The sequence below is a fragment of the Coloeus monedula genome (assembly GCF_965178545.1).
Source record: "Coloeus monedula genome assembly, chromosome: 2".
NCBI classification, from domain to species: Eukaryota; Metazoa; Chordata; class Aves; order Passeriformes; family Corvidae; genus Coloeus; species Coloeus monedula.
The window spans coordinates 107,703,347-107,719,729 of record NC_138782.1 but is presented as its reverse complement, the minus strand read 5'-3'; the positions used below and the strand labels follow the sequence as shown (position 1 = coordinate 107,719,729).

General features: G+C 37.0%; 1 protein-coding gene across 2 annotated transcripts in view; it reads left to right on the top strand.

Moving 5' to 3' along the window:
• The window catches only part of NBAS (NBAS subunit of NRZ tethering complex), a 165,708-nt gene that overhangs the window by 131,810 nt on the left and 17,515 nt on the right, over positions 1 to 16,383 (top strand). For both annotated transcript variants that reach the window (XM_082301743.1, XM_082301742.1), the window contains one exon: positions 11,930 to 12,069. In XM_082301743.1, the coding sequence (XP_082157869.1) occupies positions 11,930 to 12,069 (140 nt within the window). The remainder of the gene's footprint in view (positions 1 to 11,929; positions 12,070 to 16,383) is intronic.

The window sequence follows — 16,383 nt, the reverse complement described above, 5'->3', positions numbered from 1 at the left end:
CAGGTTGGATGGGGCTCTGAGCAACCTGGCCTAGGGGAAGGTATCCCTGCCCATGGCAGGGGGATTGGGACTTAATGATCTTTAAGGTCCCTTTCAAACCATTCTGTGATTATATGATTTAACCTCTTTATATGATTTGTTACGTGATGTTGTTCTGTGTTTTGTAGGATATTAAAATCCAGAAAATCTAATTCTCTATTTACTACACTTTTTCCCTTACTCTGTTTAAGTAACCAATTCCAGTCATGCCACCTCCTCTTCTCCTCTACAGCGTTTTCTCTCTGTAACTATCCTGTCCTCTATCTCAGAGCCCACTGTGATACATAGTACACCTCCTGAGAAAGGTAACTGGAGAAGTGAATGTGCTGTCCGTGTGGAAATTAACAGTCCATGCTTACGCATCCCGACACCTTGATTGCTCTCTTGTCTTCATCTCTACATCAACCAGAGGTCTCTGGATTTCATTCAGTGAGGCTCAGGTTACTGTTTGACTTGATTAGGCTAGTGTAGCATATTTTAAAATGCAATAGTTTTACCATTGTTAAATTTTATTTGCCAGCATGTAGTCATTTACTTACCCTAGACTTTTTTTTTTAAGTCTATTGGAGGTTTCTTTTGACGTAAACTAGCCATGACAATAATTGGTCTGCATTTTTGTCTGTTCAATGCTTGCAGTCTCCCCGAAACAGTTTATATAAAGAAGGAAGCAGCCATAAACCCATGAGAAATTCTACTTTTTACCTTTACTATTTGATCATAAACTGGAGGTTTTTGTTTGAACTTTCTGGGTTTTTCCTGTTAGTAGATCAAGTTCTTCAGCGGTTTCTAGTCAGGAATGTTGTTCTAAGCCCTTTGAAAATATAAGTCGATTGTAAAACTGGTTTTCTTTAGGCATTATTGTATTAGTATCTTAAATGCGTGGTTTTTATTAGTAATTGTGACAGTAGATGCTATCCTTTTTTCCAAACAGTTTTCTTATTCCATCAACCATTGTGCTAGTTGACAGTTCTTATATAGATGTCTATAAATTCTGTATCATCTGAGGGACCTCACTCAGGTATTCATAAAATAGTTCTTACTTTATAGTAATTCGTGATATTTTGTGTTGGTTGAGGGAGTGAGTTTTTCTACATTGCTGCTATTGTTGCCCAGGGACCCAGCTATCAAGACTGTGACTGCTAGGACATCAACTACACCAAATCAAAAAGAAAACCACCAACTGCAGTGCTTCTGTCGTGCCATTTGGTGTGACAGGTGTGTGATGCTGCCTACCCTATTCGGATTATTTTTATGGCTGCAACAGAGCTACTAATTTATTTTAGTTTTTACAGCTTAAATAGTTCTATGATAACCACCCACCTGGTATTTTAATGGCTCCTGGTCTAGGCCATAAATATGGAGAAACAGTGAAGGAATTTTTCATTAAAAATGTGCATTTCCTTTTTTTAACTGGAAAGAGTAGTATTGAAATATTATTTAAAATTGGAGTTGATATCAACAACCTCTTGTTCCTGTAAAATAATATCCTAGTTTATTGTGAGTTTTTCTTTCTAGAAATGTATCTTTGACTTCGCTAGTTTTGCCTACCTACAGGAAGGTATTTTGGAAGTACTAATTCTGACAATGTTTCATTTACATGTAAACAGCTTTTAAAAGAATTTTGCTTTATTAGCAAAAATTGCAGGCTTTGGTTATGAAGACAACAGTTACACATAGGGGTGAATACTGGGAGCTTGTGGTAGATGTACTGCTGCTTGATGGTAGTGATGATCAGAAGGGTAAATTAAAAAACCACTTGTGTATGGTATGGAGGGAAATGGCTGGCGCTGATTTAACAGCTTAAAAGTAATATTTAAAGATTAAAATCTTGTCATTTCTAGTCTGTATTTTCAATGCCGTTCTCTGCTCTACGTGTTAGAATATTCTTATAATACATACAGTCTGAATTATGAAACAGTGATTAGTAACTGGTGCATACACAGAAGATTACTTTACATGTCTGTGAGTCCCTCATGTTGCACAGGTATTAGTTTCAGCCATACGTGGATCCAAATTTGTACATATTAATGCACACCCACTCAATATACAATGTCAATAACATGTATATTAATCCTGTCTCAGTTCCAGCTAGCTAGCTATAGGAGTCTTTCAAATGCATAATTTTTTTCCTTATTTGCCCTTGTTCTCCCTACCAATATCTATGTACAGTCCTCAGAGGTTTTCTCTGTGCTGAAATGTATTTGCAGATTAGGACATAATCTCCTGCAGAATACAAATGAATGGATTTTATTTTCTGCACGAGTTATTCATTTTTATGCATTAGGCAACACATTTGTGTTTATTGAATCTATATACATTTCTTAGCTGCATATGAAGCAGATAAGAAATTAATATATAAATCACTTCAGAAGAAAAAAGTTCTTGGGTATTTCTGTAAGAACACAACATGTGGCTGAGCCTTAGTTTAATTCATCACTGGTAGGCTTCTCGATGATTTGTTTTTTAACTTGAATCCCATAACCTGCTTATCCTGTACACTGGCTGTAGTTTGAGTAGGATTTTACCTGTGAGATTGTGTGCATCTCTTTAGTTTCTGCATGCAGCAGGCTTGCATGTGTGCTCAGAATTCAATTATAGTTTTAATATGTGAAGCCCAGCTCTCAGGAAAGTGCAAGAAAGCCTGACTTCAGAGTTCTTCCTCTGGGATACAAGGCACGCGCTACGAACACTGGGTTTGTTCATGCAAAACGCTTGACTTCAGTTTTAATTTTGAATTGATTTTGAATTGATTGCTCAGTTTTGATAGAAGACACTTCCTTCTGGTCTGTCAGACAGTGTTTGTGTCTTCCAGTCTAGGTCAGAGCAGCCCCTGATCACTGAGACCAACTCCTGGCCCGGCACAGGACCCACCAAGAGTCACGCCATGTAGCTGAGAGCATTGTCCAAACACTCCTTGAGCTCTGTCAGGCTGGTGCTGTCACCACTTCCCTGGGGAGCTGTTCCAGTGCCCAACCACCCTCTGGGTGAAAAACCTTTTCCTAATATCCAACCTAAACCTCCCTGACACAGTACTTTGAATGTGGTTGAGGGATTTTTTTGTTGTTGTTGGTTTTGGTGTAGGTTATGTCAATATTCTTAATAAAGCTGTTGCTTTGCATTAACTGGGATAACTCCATAAGCATAGCTTCAAAAAAGCTTCTTTCAAGCAAGGGAATTTAATCTGCAGCACTGGCCCAGGCTACAAACTGGATCATGTTTTTGCTGTTGTTTTTTTTTCATTAAACAAGAGCTAAATCCTGTTACTATACAGGAGCATTTTGTGAGGCCAGTGGAACTGTTTTTTAAAAGTTGCCATCTCTCAGCTATGACTTACTGCCACATAAGTGTCCATTTACCAAAATCCAGAATGGGTTGAAAGTAGAATTATTAACATGTGAACTAGGGTAGATGGAGAAAATAAGATGAAAATGGCTTATTTAAAGCTGACAGGTTCCTTTGCCATGAGGGGAGTATATTTGAGACCCATTTCTGAGAAGGGAAAACTTACCTTTTTTAGAGGAAAGAAAGACTTCACAAATGACACATATTGCCAGACAGTTTTTTTTTTGTGGAACCTTGTGCACAGAAAATCTTTGACCTTGCCAGGTTTCCAATTCAGTTTTATGTGTGTGGTCTTCAGATTGCACTTTCCTAATCCAGCAATGGTATGAGTAAACTAATACTTTTATAATATAAACCACAGATTTCTGTGGGTTTTCTCAAAACTAAAAGTTCTTATCAGCTTTACAACAAAGGCTTTCCAAAAATAGGAAGTAAGTGCAGTAGTGAGACTAAATGCTCAGTAAGGAAGCAGATTATGTCAGTGTGTCATCATAATCATTGGGCAGTGTCCATTTTTCTAGGAAATCTTTTAAATTTAATTCTAAAACATAGGAAATATTTAACGTCTGTAAAAGAGTGCTGTATAAATGTGTTCTCTGAACTATATTTCTTTATTTCCTGACTCTGTACATGGCAATATATTGCTAAGACACAGAGTGAAAGGTATTCTATCACATTATCATTTAAACTTCAAAATTTCGATTAATACTAGGGGAAGTATTTTAAGGGGATAATAAGTTTGAGGGAAGTGTGTAAAATGTATCTTTGACAAGCAATTTCACTTGACTTCATTGACTCTTATACAGCTGCCCATACAGAGAGTACACATTTCCCATATGGAAAGTGAGAAGCTTATGTGTGTCTGTGTTCCCACAGGAAAGCTGCATAAAACAAAATATTGTGGGTCCAGTGTCTTTTCATAATGTAAGTTTTAATATGTGTATGAGTATATAAAAATGTCAATGCTGGTTGAGATCAAGGCCCAGTATTCTGTATCCAGTATAATCACTTGGTGACCAAAATAACAGACATGGAAGGAAAAGTAGGAAAAGGAAAAATATATGTGAAACATACTCCAGTATTGGCCTCATCTGTGGGTAGTCAGAGTGGGTTAATTAGGCATAAGAACAGGAAAGTAACTGTGAATACAAGCTGTAAATTCAGGTGTTACTTTACCACAATGGGAGAGTCAATTAGGGGAATTACTTGTAAGATCAAGTAAGTGTAATCTTGATAAAGTCAAATAAGGAAGATCTATCTTTTGGTTGACAGGTGAGAATGATATACCAGAAAGGGACTAAACTCATTTGCACCTTAAACTTGTTTTCTTAAGTCAAAAGACTAAGCCCATTAGGAAGTATTCTATCTTAAACAGAAGTTACAATTTTATTGCAAAATTACTGGATAAAAATTGTTGTCTTGGGGTGACTTTATGATGTGTATCCCCTATCACTGCTCTATGCCCAGAAATTAATTTTGTGCCTTTCTGTGCCTTTAAACTGAGACTGAAAGGGGGAAGAAAAAAACTGAGCAAAACTTTTCAAAGCAGTTTTGTTTCAAGGACACAGAGATATACAGACTCCTCTGCTTCTGCGGCAGCAAGCAGCAAGTGTGGAGAAGCATCTTTTTTTTTCCCAGCCAGTTTTTTCCAGCTCCTTTTTCTCTGGAGGGAGATGGAGAGTTGAACTTTGTTTTTCCTGGGACTTTGGTTTTTTTTTTTTTTTTTTCCCTCTTTTTCTGGACGGGTTCAACATCAGAACACCTCAGGAGAGTTCTCCACTGAGGCCTGGAGGTGGGCCCACAACCCAGCTCCAAGGAGGGGGAGAGAGATCTACAGAAGGACTCTGAAATTTTCCCAGGTTTTCTCTCCACACAGAGGGGTTTTATTATTTGGCATTATTATCCTTTTCCCATGTGTTTGTTAAATAAATAGTTTTTATCTCTTTCACTTTCCTTCGAGGAAAATTTCTTTTTTCCCCGAGCCTGGTGGGGGAGGGATGGTTGTAATCTGCTTTCTGTCAGAGGATATTTTCCTCCAAATTTGTCCAAACTGGCACAAATAATTGCACAATTGTGGACAGAGATACGTAGATTGTCAGAAAAGATTGCAATAATGACTTTCTCCAGCACTAAAACCTCTTCAACTTTGAAGAATAAGACTATAAATGTAGTGAGGGAGAAAACAGTGTGGAAAAAGAGTAGTAGTTCCCCACTTCTGTTTCTCTGTATCTCTGACTTCCAGGGTATGTCTCACAAAACAGTTGTGTTCTCTGGTTTTGAACCTCAGTTTACTGACCTTCATTTAAGCAAATGTCTCAAAGTGTCTGTGCCCAAGCTTGGCAGCTTTGCTCTCAAAGTTGCTCATGACTTTCTCCATCCTGTGTGCCCTTGCCCATATGCTAGTGGACCAATGGCTGAAGGACACACTGCTTTGTTCTTCCAAGCCTCTTACTGCTCTCCCCAGCCTGACCCTGTTGTGCCTTGGAGGATTTTCCTCTCTGTCACAATTTACAAGTTGTTTGGTTTGGGTTTTTTTGAAGAAACCCTAGTTTAGAAATAATGGGATGCTCGTAATGGGTTAGGAAGTATAACACTTGTGGGTTTGTCTTTAAAAAGGGTTTACTGTTGCTCTGGCATGTGAACGTCTTGAATAAGATGTTTAATATGTGCTTGTGGTTTTGCTTTGTTTCACAAGTATATAATGTGTCTAACATCAAGGCTGATAGGATGTCTAGCATCTTGAAACGCTTTGAAGAGAATGAAATAAATAATAGCCTTTAAAAGCTCCTAATCTTACATGTGCAGAGTCAGTAGCTATGCAATTTCAGGAACAGTTGTACATTGTTGCAGATTGTGTTTGGGCTGGGTGTTTTTACTGATTTTTGACATTTGTGTTCATATTGTGAATAAAATTTCTATTTAACTTGTAATTTTATATGTCCTTTGTAACAAGCATTCAAATTTGCAGCCTTGTGCTGGAAGTAGATTTTAGTAACTTAGGTTCGTGCAGACTTTCAGTAGCTGCACAGATAACAGAACAGGGAATGACAGATCACAGCCTGACCTGCAAAGAGGAAAGACTACTTTCTTCAGTGACCAAACCCTACAGGCCTGTTGTATAGGAAGGACAGTATTTTCTTTGCTGATTTACTTAATTACATTGTAAACTCCTTGGGGCAAGGCTGTTGTATTTTTGAGCCATGAACTGCACAACAAGATAGCAACTGCAGAAATGCAGTCAAATTGCAACCAATCCTTTTAGTCATTGTTTATAAACCATGTTAAGCCCTGTCTAATGAGTGGAAGGAAGTTTTAGCATCAGTGTTCCCTGTCTCAAATCTGAATAAAATCTTTGATGTCACATCAGCCTATTATTTTGAGATGCAGCACAGATGAATTCTCTACCACTACAGCTTGGGTAGGGGGACTGGGGAGATACATAAAACCAGTGCATTTTACAAGGAAGTTCTGACAAATTGCAAGTCTATTGTAGCAATAAGGGACCAGTCAAATGCCTGCTTAGAGTTTCTATTTTCAATGCTGTATTAATTCAAATTTATGCTGCAGTGTCAAACATGAACACATTTTGAAATACTTACATTTACCATCTGGTAGATGTAATAAAATTAATTTTATAATCGTGTAAATCAGTAAGGTTTTGGTTGCATTTCTTGGTAACAGCAAATTTTTTGCCTTTAGTACAGGGAGTTGCTTTTAAGCATGGATATAGCTTTTCTCCATGAACAAGCAATTATAGTGAAGGAAAGTATTTTTCTGGTTTCATTTATAAATATCCTTATCATTTATTTTCTTTGTAGTGAGCAAAATCTGTTGCTGATAACTGTGACTCTGTCATGCTACCATGGAGTAAAAATGGAATTTGCAAAATAGATACCAGTGGGCAGAGGGAGGTTGAGGTCTGCATTGGTTTTCCTGCTCACCATTCTCATACATAAATAGTGTTTTTCTCTTGTCTCAGAGCAAGGGTTGAATTGGCTGGATCTTTTTATTGGCATTTCCATTTTTTTTTGAACGAAAGGCACTCTGATCAGCCAAGTCGGTCAGCACCAGGTTGTCAGATTATATGGCTTTAGCAGTAAAGCATTTACGAGTCTATCAGATATATCTATAGGATCAGGAGACCATTGCATTAATAGATAGCTATAACTTAAGGATGCAGTTCAGATACAGCAACATTCCACAGTTGCTGCAAATACTGGTTTAAACTAAATTCAATTTCAGGAGTTAGATAATGTACCAAACTAAACCACTGATCCTGTGGTCTGCCATGCCAGAGGCTTTTTTTATCAGTCATGTGTGATGTCCACAGTTTTATTTAACTTCAGCATTCTTCAAGTGTATCATCTTACAATTTTTATAAAACAATAGGTCTGTAGAAGCTACAGAACTAACTTGTGAGGCAACTTTTCATATTTGGACTCCTTCATGCATATCACATGTGACAAGTATAAAGCAATAACAAATCTGTAGAACAACATGATGAGTCAAAACTTTGTGCACTGAAAGTTGATAAACTGTTGAGTGGTTTCAACATTTTAGGCATCTAATAGGGGCTAATCTGTGAGGAAGGAATCTTATAACAAAAAGATTTAAGGTAAGTCTTTGGAAGATTTGATCATAAGGCAGAAAAGTTGGGTTTGAGGAGAGATTTTAAGTGCACAGAGTTTTTGATTCAAAACTGAATCTCTCATATGCTATGACAAGCTCATGCTGTTTGTGTAGCCTGTATTTTGCCTTCTGAATTTTCGGTATGATTTTTTGAAGGAACATTAACATATGCAGATATTTGTATATTCTTGATCCTGAACATATGTAGTCCCTCGATAGTGAAATTGTGTGTTTTAACAGTTTAACATAAGGTTTGGCTTTACTTAATTTGTATTTTGTTTTATAATCTATCATGAGTATAATTTCTACAATTAATTCCCCTAATTGACTCTCCCATTGTGGTAAATATTTGTGCAGCCTTTTAATGAGAAACATGATGCCAGCTGTGATCTACTGCCAAAGAAATTGCCTGAAACTGAGGAAAATCACTCCAGAATTGAGCAAATCTGTTGTTAAAACTGAAAGCCCATGCTTTCTTTTTCCTTGCTTTTGTTGTTTTGTGGTTTGTTTGGGTTTTTTTTCCCCCCTTGTTTTTCATATTTCTTTGGGGTCATCTGAAGTTCATGCCTGGTTATGGGCCTCATTATTCTATTTATTGACAGATTCTTCTTTACAAGTGCTTGTGGTAAGAAGGCTCTGAGCAGTTCATGTCAGGTTATCTTTGCATGGTTAACCTTGGAGTGGTTTAGATGGATGTTTTGGGGTTTTGTTTTTTTAAAAAAAAAAAAGGAAGGGGAAGTAGAGTGATATTATCCCATTACCCTGTGTTACAAGATTGAGTCATCTGAATAGATCATCCAGAATCACTACAAAGAAAGTGTTCAGTTAACAGTGGATTTTTTTTTAATCTGTTATTACAACAAAACAAAGAGGCTTGACTAACCGCAGTAACTCATCTCAGTTAGCTTGCACTTTGTAAAGATGAACTTGCTACCTTTTTACCCAGAGCATGCTCTGCTGTGGGAGGTGGCTGATTCCTCACCGTGCTCTACCTCAGTCTTAGAAAGTAAGGCAATAATACAGAGCAAAACTTACATTATCTTACGTAAGTTTATCTTATGTTATGTTTGTGTTTTATATAGATCTATCTGTCTAGATGTATGTGTGTATATACATACATACACGCAGTAAGTATAAATTAAAACCTCATTCCTATGTGCTGTTTCAAGGTATTGCTTCCTTCTAGCAAGGAACTATTGCTTTGAAATCTCACCCGCTTCACATCAAATGGAAACGGCATGCATCTAAAATGCTATTATAAAGAGTGAATTTTCACTCGTCTTCTTAAAAACTGTAAGTTATTAACACCGTAGAAAGTTCACTTTAATTTTTTTACTCTTAGTGAGAAACATAAGTGACTTGTAAAAAGGCCATTGTAGAGAGAAATGCTGCAGAAGTGCTCTCTGTGTTTGAGAATAGAAAGTTAATTCTTCTGATTGACTTTAATTGAATTAGTATGTGTTATGTCATGAGCAATCATATTGCAAGGATCCAGCTGTCCAAAACACAAAATTATGGTGCTATATTAATTAAGCTCATAAAAAAAGTAAACCCAAGTCTGTAAAGATGCATTATTAGGCAGAATTACTGGACTTCAGTTCATGTTGAGTAGGATGTCTGATCTACTCTCCACTACTAATAGGGGACCTTCTCTGACAGCTTTTCTCATCTGTTGATATTGTCTGTGCCATTTATTGCCATTTTTATAGTTATCATTAGAAAGATCTGAACATTTAGTCTGTGTTTTGAAGTAACGTGCTGTTTGTGCAGATATACTAAAATGTACTCAGTGGACCATCCAGAATGGTACTGATGCCTTAGGTTTTAACTTTTGTATTTTTCGAATCCTGTACTGCCTAGTGTGTAACTCTGACGTTTCGTGTGCCCTGTTAGCTACTGTTCTCTCATGCTGGTTAGACATAACAAACCTCTCTAGGTTTGCACTTCAAGGACACCTTCTTGTCCTAGGCCCCAAAATATGTAAACTAAAGCCTTTGAGAGGAGGAGCAAACTTGGGGTAATTACATCATTAACCGAAATTAAAATTGGAGAATTAACCCTGATACGCAAATGGACCAAACTTATAAAAGTGTGAAGAACCCGTGACCCAGCATCCATCTTGGGTGGAGCCGCTCAGAAGCTTTTGACTCCCAAGGTGTACCTTTGAAGGCCATTCAAATAAATAACCTGCTTTTATTCTCTTAATCTTGTCTAGCCTCTGTTTTCAGGTAGCCTCTTCAAGGCATCAGTACTTACTTGGTTTCAATATTTAAAGAGCTAGTTTTCTGGAAAAGGGGTTTGGGGATGGGTAAGCAGTGTGAGAGCTTCCACTGTCTAGCTAGTACTTGATTTGCTAAGATGCTAAATATTTTGGAGCCTTAGAGGTTAATGTCCTATGTCCCTTTTTTTCCTTTCTTGTTTATCTCCCTTCTCTTTTCAGCCTTGTCATTTAAATATCTAGTATTATACATTATCAAGTATATATGTTACAAGTGGGTAACTGATGTCTGCTCTGTGACATTTGCAGTAAAGAAAAATATTTCAAGTGGACAGATCTAGGAAACATTTTTTCACTGTCTGAAATGTTTAAGTATATGGTGCTTTCAGATATACTCCAGAGACAGAAGCAAACAGTTTTTCAACACTAAATATTTTAAAGTCACAGATTATGTAGGCAGCTCAATAAATGCATCAGTAATGTTTGTTTTCCAGCCTCTTTTGAAAATTTGCCCTTGATGTATCAGAGCCACTTTGAAGAGATTGAGATGCGATCTTTAATCTTCCAGAGTGGCTGTAGAACTAAGGAAAACTTTGTCCATGTTTGATGTCTTAGAACTACTTGGGCTGAAACAGAAAAGTTAACATTTAATGCTGTTTATCTTCAGCAGAATTACAAGATGAAGCTGAAATGTTTGATATTCTGAAAGTTTCTGGACTCTGCAAAAAAAATTCAGTGTTAGAATGTGTTAATAAGACAGAGGAAGCTACCTTGTTATTGTAACAAATAATTTTTAAACTCCAAAAACTTGTGTTTGTTGGGTAAACAGTGAATTGCTATTCCATTTGTGAAAGCCCTCCTGGTATGATAGCCAAACTTTTAAACAGAAGTTACTTCTCATTTAGTAGCAAGTTGGTCTTATTTACAGCAACCTTCCTTCAACAGTCAGACCTTTTACCTTGCACACTTTTACTGTGGAACTGCAGGCAGTAATTATTTTTAAAAGAACCTGTCATCAACTGGAATGAATTCAAGTCTGGGCAAAAGCTGCAGGTTTTCAACAGAGATAGACACCTGTCCCAAGACAGAATTGCCTGGGAGCTGATGGGGGTGGAGGGTTTTGTTTTTCTTTTGTTCAAACACCTATGCAGAGAATTGCTGTATTATTTGTTAGCGAATGTTCTTTGCTGGGTAGATGAATTTAGGAGCATCTTTCAGGGCTCCTTTCTAGGTGAGAAAAGATGAGCTGCTGTAAATTCAGATAAAACAATTGAAATTTCATAGGTGAGTGAGAGTAATATATATTAGGAAAGCACTGGACATAGTCATTCTTTGAAAAGGTGTGTGTGTGTGTATGTCTGTACGTTGAAAAAAAAGAAATTTAAGGAATTTTCGGTTGTTTGAAGAAGACAGGGATAAGATCTTCTGAACTAATCAAAGAATGTACTTGTGTGGGGTTACATTGTTCTAGGAATGTCCACCTAAGTCATTCCACTTTGTGTTCTCCCATTTTATTTGCATGTGGTTGAAAATGAGAGGTAAGAAAACAGGTTTCTGGGAAAATTATGGTCGCTGTGTTTCTTGCATTGTTTTGGAACAGTGGTTTTCTTCACAGATAGTTTCAATTGCTTTTGTATCTGATTTCTGAGGGGGGAAAAAAAAATTGGGTTAGTTAGTTAGTTTGTTTTTTGTCTCCTTCAGGTAGAGATAACAGATATTGAAAATGAAGACAAGAGGTACAAACTCTTCCTGGGACTTTTGGAGTCCAGTCAGAGTCTGCCTGAGTTTCAGCACTTGGTCTTACTGCTTCAGGCTTGGCCACCGATGGACAGGAGCAATGGGTGAGCATTTCTTCAAACGACCATGTAACAAAAGAGTTCAGAGTCTTCTTGCTTGATATCATGGTGTTTTCAGTCAAATAATTCAAACATGGCTGGTAGGAGTATGCCCTTTGGAAAGGGTCATGCTGGGAAGAATAAATGTTTTATTTGAAGCAGAATTGATTCAATCAGTGTCTTGTAAAAATTATATATACATTATATGTAGTCTGTGCCATGGAGGAAGGGAGAAAAATGTTTTATTGTCTGAACTGTTGCACAGGAGAGGGTTCTGTCTACTTAAATTTCAAGGTACATATTTTGCTCTTGCTTTTAACAGTATAAACAAAATCCGTTAAAAAAGAATGGAGAGTTCTGACTGTTCTGTTTATTCAAAGTTACACTTTGCAGAAAGGCGTTTGAAAAGTGATGTTCAAATGGATGTGGCAGACTGTCTGCCAGAGGTCTGGGGGGGTAATAATACCACACAATGGCACTTCTCTTGTCTAGATCCACTACCCATTATTTCTGTTTCTGAATAAAGCATCCAAAACAGTTTAAGACAAAAATAATTATAAGACTTCAGAATTGCACCCATCAAAATGGATATTAACTGGAAAAGTAATTTGGAACATCCAGACTACACTATATTTTATCATTTCTTTGGGTTTTGTCTGTGACTTTCTGAATACATTTGAAAGTAAAAAATTTAACTGTTGTATTCTGTAACTGCTAATCACTTCTAAGATACAAGGATTCAAATAAAGAGGCAAGGGTCACATATCTTTCAGAGAGCAGTAGTATTACTAAACTTTTGGCTAGCCGTGTCTGACGATAGGTAGGTTAGAGTCATTAACTGGTGTTTATTTTGGATTACTTAGGAGTATTGATTACAACCTGTTTTAACTTGGAGACTACATTCCCCAAAGTGTTTATGTGCATTGATTTTTAAAAAAAGTTAAGGCTTATCTTTTTCTGAAAGGTAACTTGCTCATGAGTAGAGAACTGGTGGGTTACAAGGTAATCTGTAAAGGTTTTTCACATTCAAGCCTACAGTTTGTTTGGAACTTCTGGATGAGCATTAATCTAAATTCTTTAGTGACAGGTTTACAAGCCAAAAATTGTCTTCAATACATTAAGAATTACAAGGACTGCTTCGTGATTTGTCACAAATTCATGTTTCAACTTCCATTTGAAGTTTTGGATTTGATTGTAATTGAAAATTGATGCCTCACAATGTGTGGGAACTGTCAGATTTTTTTAATCTACACACTACCTTTAACAAAAAACAAAACTTACAGAACAAAAGTTCAAGTGAAATACTGCTGCAGTTAGCAAAATCGTTTTTCCTTGGGTTCAACAGAAAGACTAGAGTTTGTGAAAGGAGAACCCTTCTTGAATATTCTTATCTACTACTCTGTAACAGAGGACACAACAAATTACGTAATTGCATCTCCCTCTTGGTGTTATGTTCCTTCAGGCTGCCTTCCTAAAGTGAAGGATAGTAAAAGAAAAAAGGTATAGTCACAACTAACTCTGGATCAAATTTCAGAGGTGGGGATACCTCTTAGACTTCAGCAATCGTGGAAGTGAAAATTTCTGCAAATACTTAGATCACCTGTATCGTAACTCATTCAGAGTCTAAAGTAGTTATGGCTCCTAGGCTGTTACATAGTCACAGTTCTTCCCTCTTCTCCCCCTGTTGCATAATTCCATGTTAACAGCATTTAACTCTTTCTAGCAGCCTAGGGGTTTATATATGTGTGTGTATATGTGTTCCTGAAAAGCCTGTCTTTAGGATGATTGGAAATAAAGAACAGGAACTGTTTTGTTGGTGGTGTTCTCAAAAATCTCGTTTTAAAGCAAGTTGTATTAACAAATTTTTGAGCAAAGATGAAACATCAAGAAGTTAAAACTATATGTATTAACATGTTTGTCGTACTAGTTTGAAAACAAACCAGTGGGAGTCACCAAGTCAGAATAACAATTTAATAGGGAAATTAAAAAAAATAAAGGCAGAAAACACTGGTTTAAACTGACAGAGCCAGGATACAACCTGACACCCTGTTAGTCAGGCTGGTGATAGCAGTCCGATTAAATGGTGGCTGCAGTCCTCCTGAAGTGGTGGATGTGGTTCTGTTGAAGCAGTGATCCTGTAGAAGGGTCTGCTCTTCCTCAGAAAGTCCGGTGGTGGCTGTGTAGCTCCTGTCCTCTGGGAATCCATTATATCCAGGATGGGATGCTTGGTTCCTCCCTCTGGGTGGAGCATCTCACAATGGGGTAATGAGTCATGAGGCCAGGTGTTGACTTCGCTCATTAACAGGAGATAGTCCGGGGGCAGGAGGCAAGGAAACCCTGCCCCTCCTGGTTTCAACAGCTCATGAGGATGGTAATAGAATATACTGCAACCCAGGACACTTATTCACTCTTTTTTTCCTTCTCTCCTTCAGAAGAGGTCATTATTGCTTATTGTTTGAAGCCAGTGTAATGATCCTTACAGGAACTGGGGCGTTTAAGTCTGAGTTGTGTGAATACTTAGAATTTACGTTTTCAATCAAGCAGTGAATATCTAATACTTACAATTGAATATAAAGCTGGAAAACACAGTTTGCATTCTATGAAGGCTTAAAAGGAAGGAGAAGTAAAAGAACTAAGGAAGAGGGGGTTTTTGGTAGGCTTTTAATTTGTGTAACCTCTATGTTAGTAAATCCATACTACTTAATGTTTTTTTGAGTTCTTGTTTTCTAAAACACTCCACTTACAATAATAGTTATTATCACAACTGTTATTCTCTTCATGTTGTAATATGCTGTGTTTACTGTGAGATAGCAGAGAGGTAGCTTGGTTGTTTCAGTCAGCACTCAAAGCTGTACACTTTTTAAAATTTTATTTTCATACCCTTTTGTTATGCATGCATGCTTTTCCACCCAGGTGTCTCATAGTCAGATGTCATTTTAAACATTTCATAAAGGTGTTTCTTAAAAAAAATTATTGACAGTACCTGAAGCTCTGCAGTCCTTTGGAACTTGCTACCTACATTCAAAAGGCATTTTTTATATTTATTATAAATATTGATAAGGTGTTTTGAAACTGAAGTAACCCCAGTGTTAGAGACTCAGTACCTTAGTTCACTTTTTAAATCTTAATCCCAGATTTTCCTCTTTTGGCTTTGGGGAAAAAATTAAGGTGGTTTTGAAATAAATTCTTCTTTCATGATGAGAATTTTTTTTTTTTTATAACCACAGTTGAACTGAAGTAAAATTCAGGAGAGAAGAAGACTGAATTCTGCCTGTAGGTGTCAGATTTTGGTAACTTAATTTTGGTTTTAATTAGAGATAGCAGGTAGTTGATAATAGTTCACAGGAATATTTTAAATAGTTATAAAGAATTTTGATGAGAAAAACTTTATATATGTATACAATATAATCTGATACTTAAATAAATTTGCATATGGAAAGCCTTGATGGCCTTGCATCTTTCTGGTTATTTTTGTTTTGTAGTGTGATTTTTGTTTCCTTTTTCTAATGGGAAATTCTTACAGATTTTTTTAATGTACTCCGAGGGCAGCTGCTACAGAAATGGAAATTCATTTTGACTCTGTGCCTCTAAGCAAGAAGTGGATGACATAGAAGGAGCTATCCCTTTAACCAGTGGCAAATACGGAGTTGCAGGTTTTTTTTCTTCTCCTGCCCTTACTGGGGATTCACAGATTCAGTGCCTTGTGTTCTGTTTGTTGAATAATCTGGTATCTTGGGGTTCGATGTGTCACACTGAAAGGAGCTGAGAGGAGGAGCTCTCCTGTTCCCAGCCAGACTTATGACAGCTCTGTGCTCAGTGACTGTGACTGATGGAAAGGCTCAATTAAGTTGTCAGAAGGAAGAAAGACAGTGACTTCTATTTAATTTGCATTCAAAGTTGCCCACTCCTAGCTTCTGTCTGGTTTTCATGTTGGGCTGTAATGACAGCTGTGTGTGGAGCTGCTTTTACTTGTTTACAGTATGTACTTTTGAAAGTGGACGATGAGCAGGAGAGAGCTTTTCTGTGTGAAATAGTAGATATTGGTGGTTGTTCTCTCCCAAGTTTGTCAGACACTTGGTATATGTCAATCCAACAGACTCTCTTAGCAGACTCCATTTACAATTATATTAATGCGCTGCTTTAACAATTGCTGCAAAATAATAACTATGAAAAGCAGCACTTTGACAGCACTTTACTGCTTCTTGTCACATGTACTGAGTAAGTATCTGAATTCACACTAAATTGTAACACCAAACTGCCACTTTTGGTCTTGTTGTGAGTTTAGTTTTTTTGTTTTGGTTTTTTTTTCAAGCTGAAGTG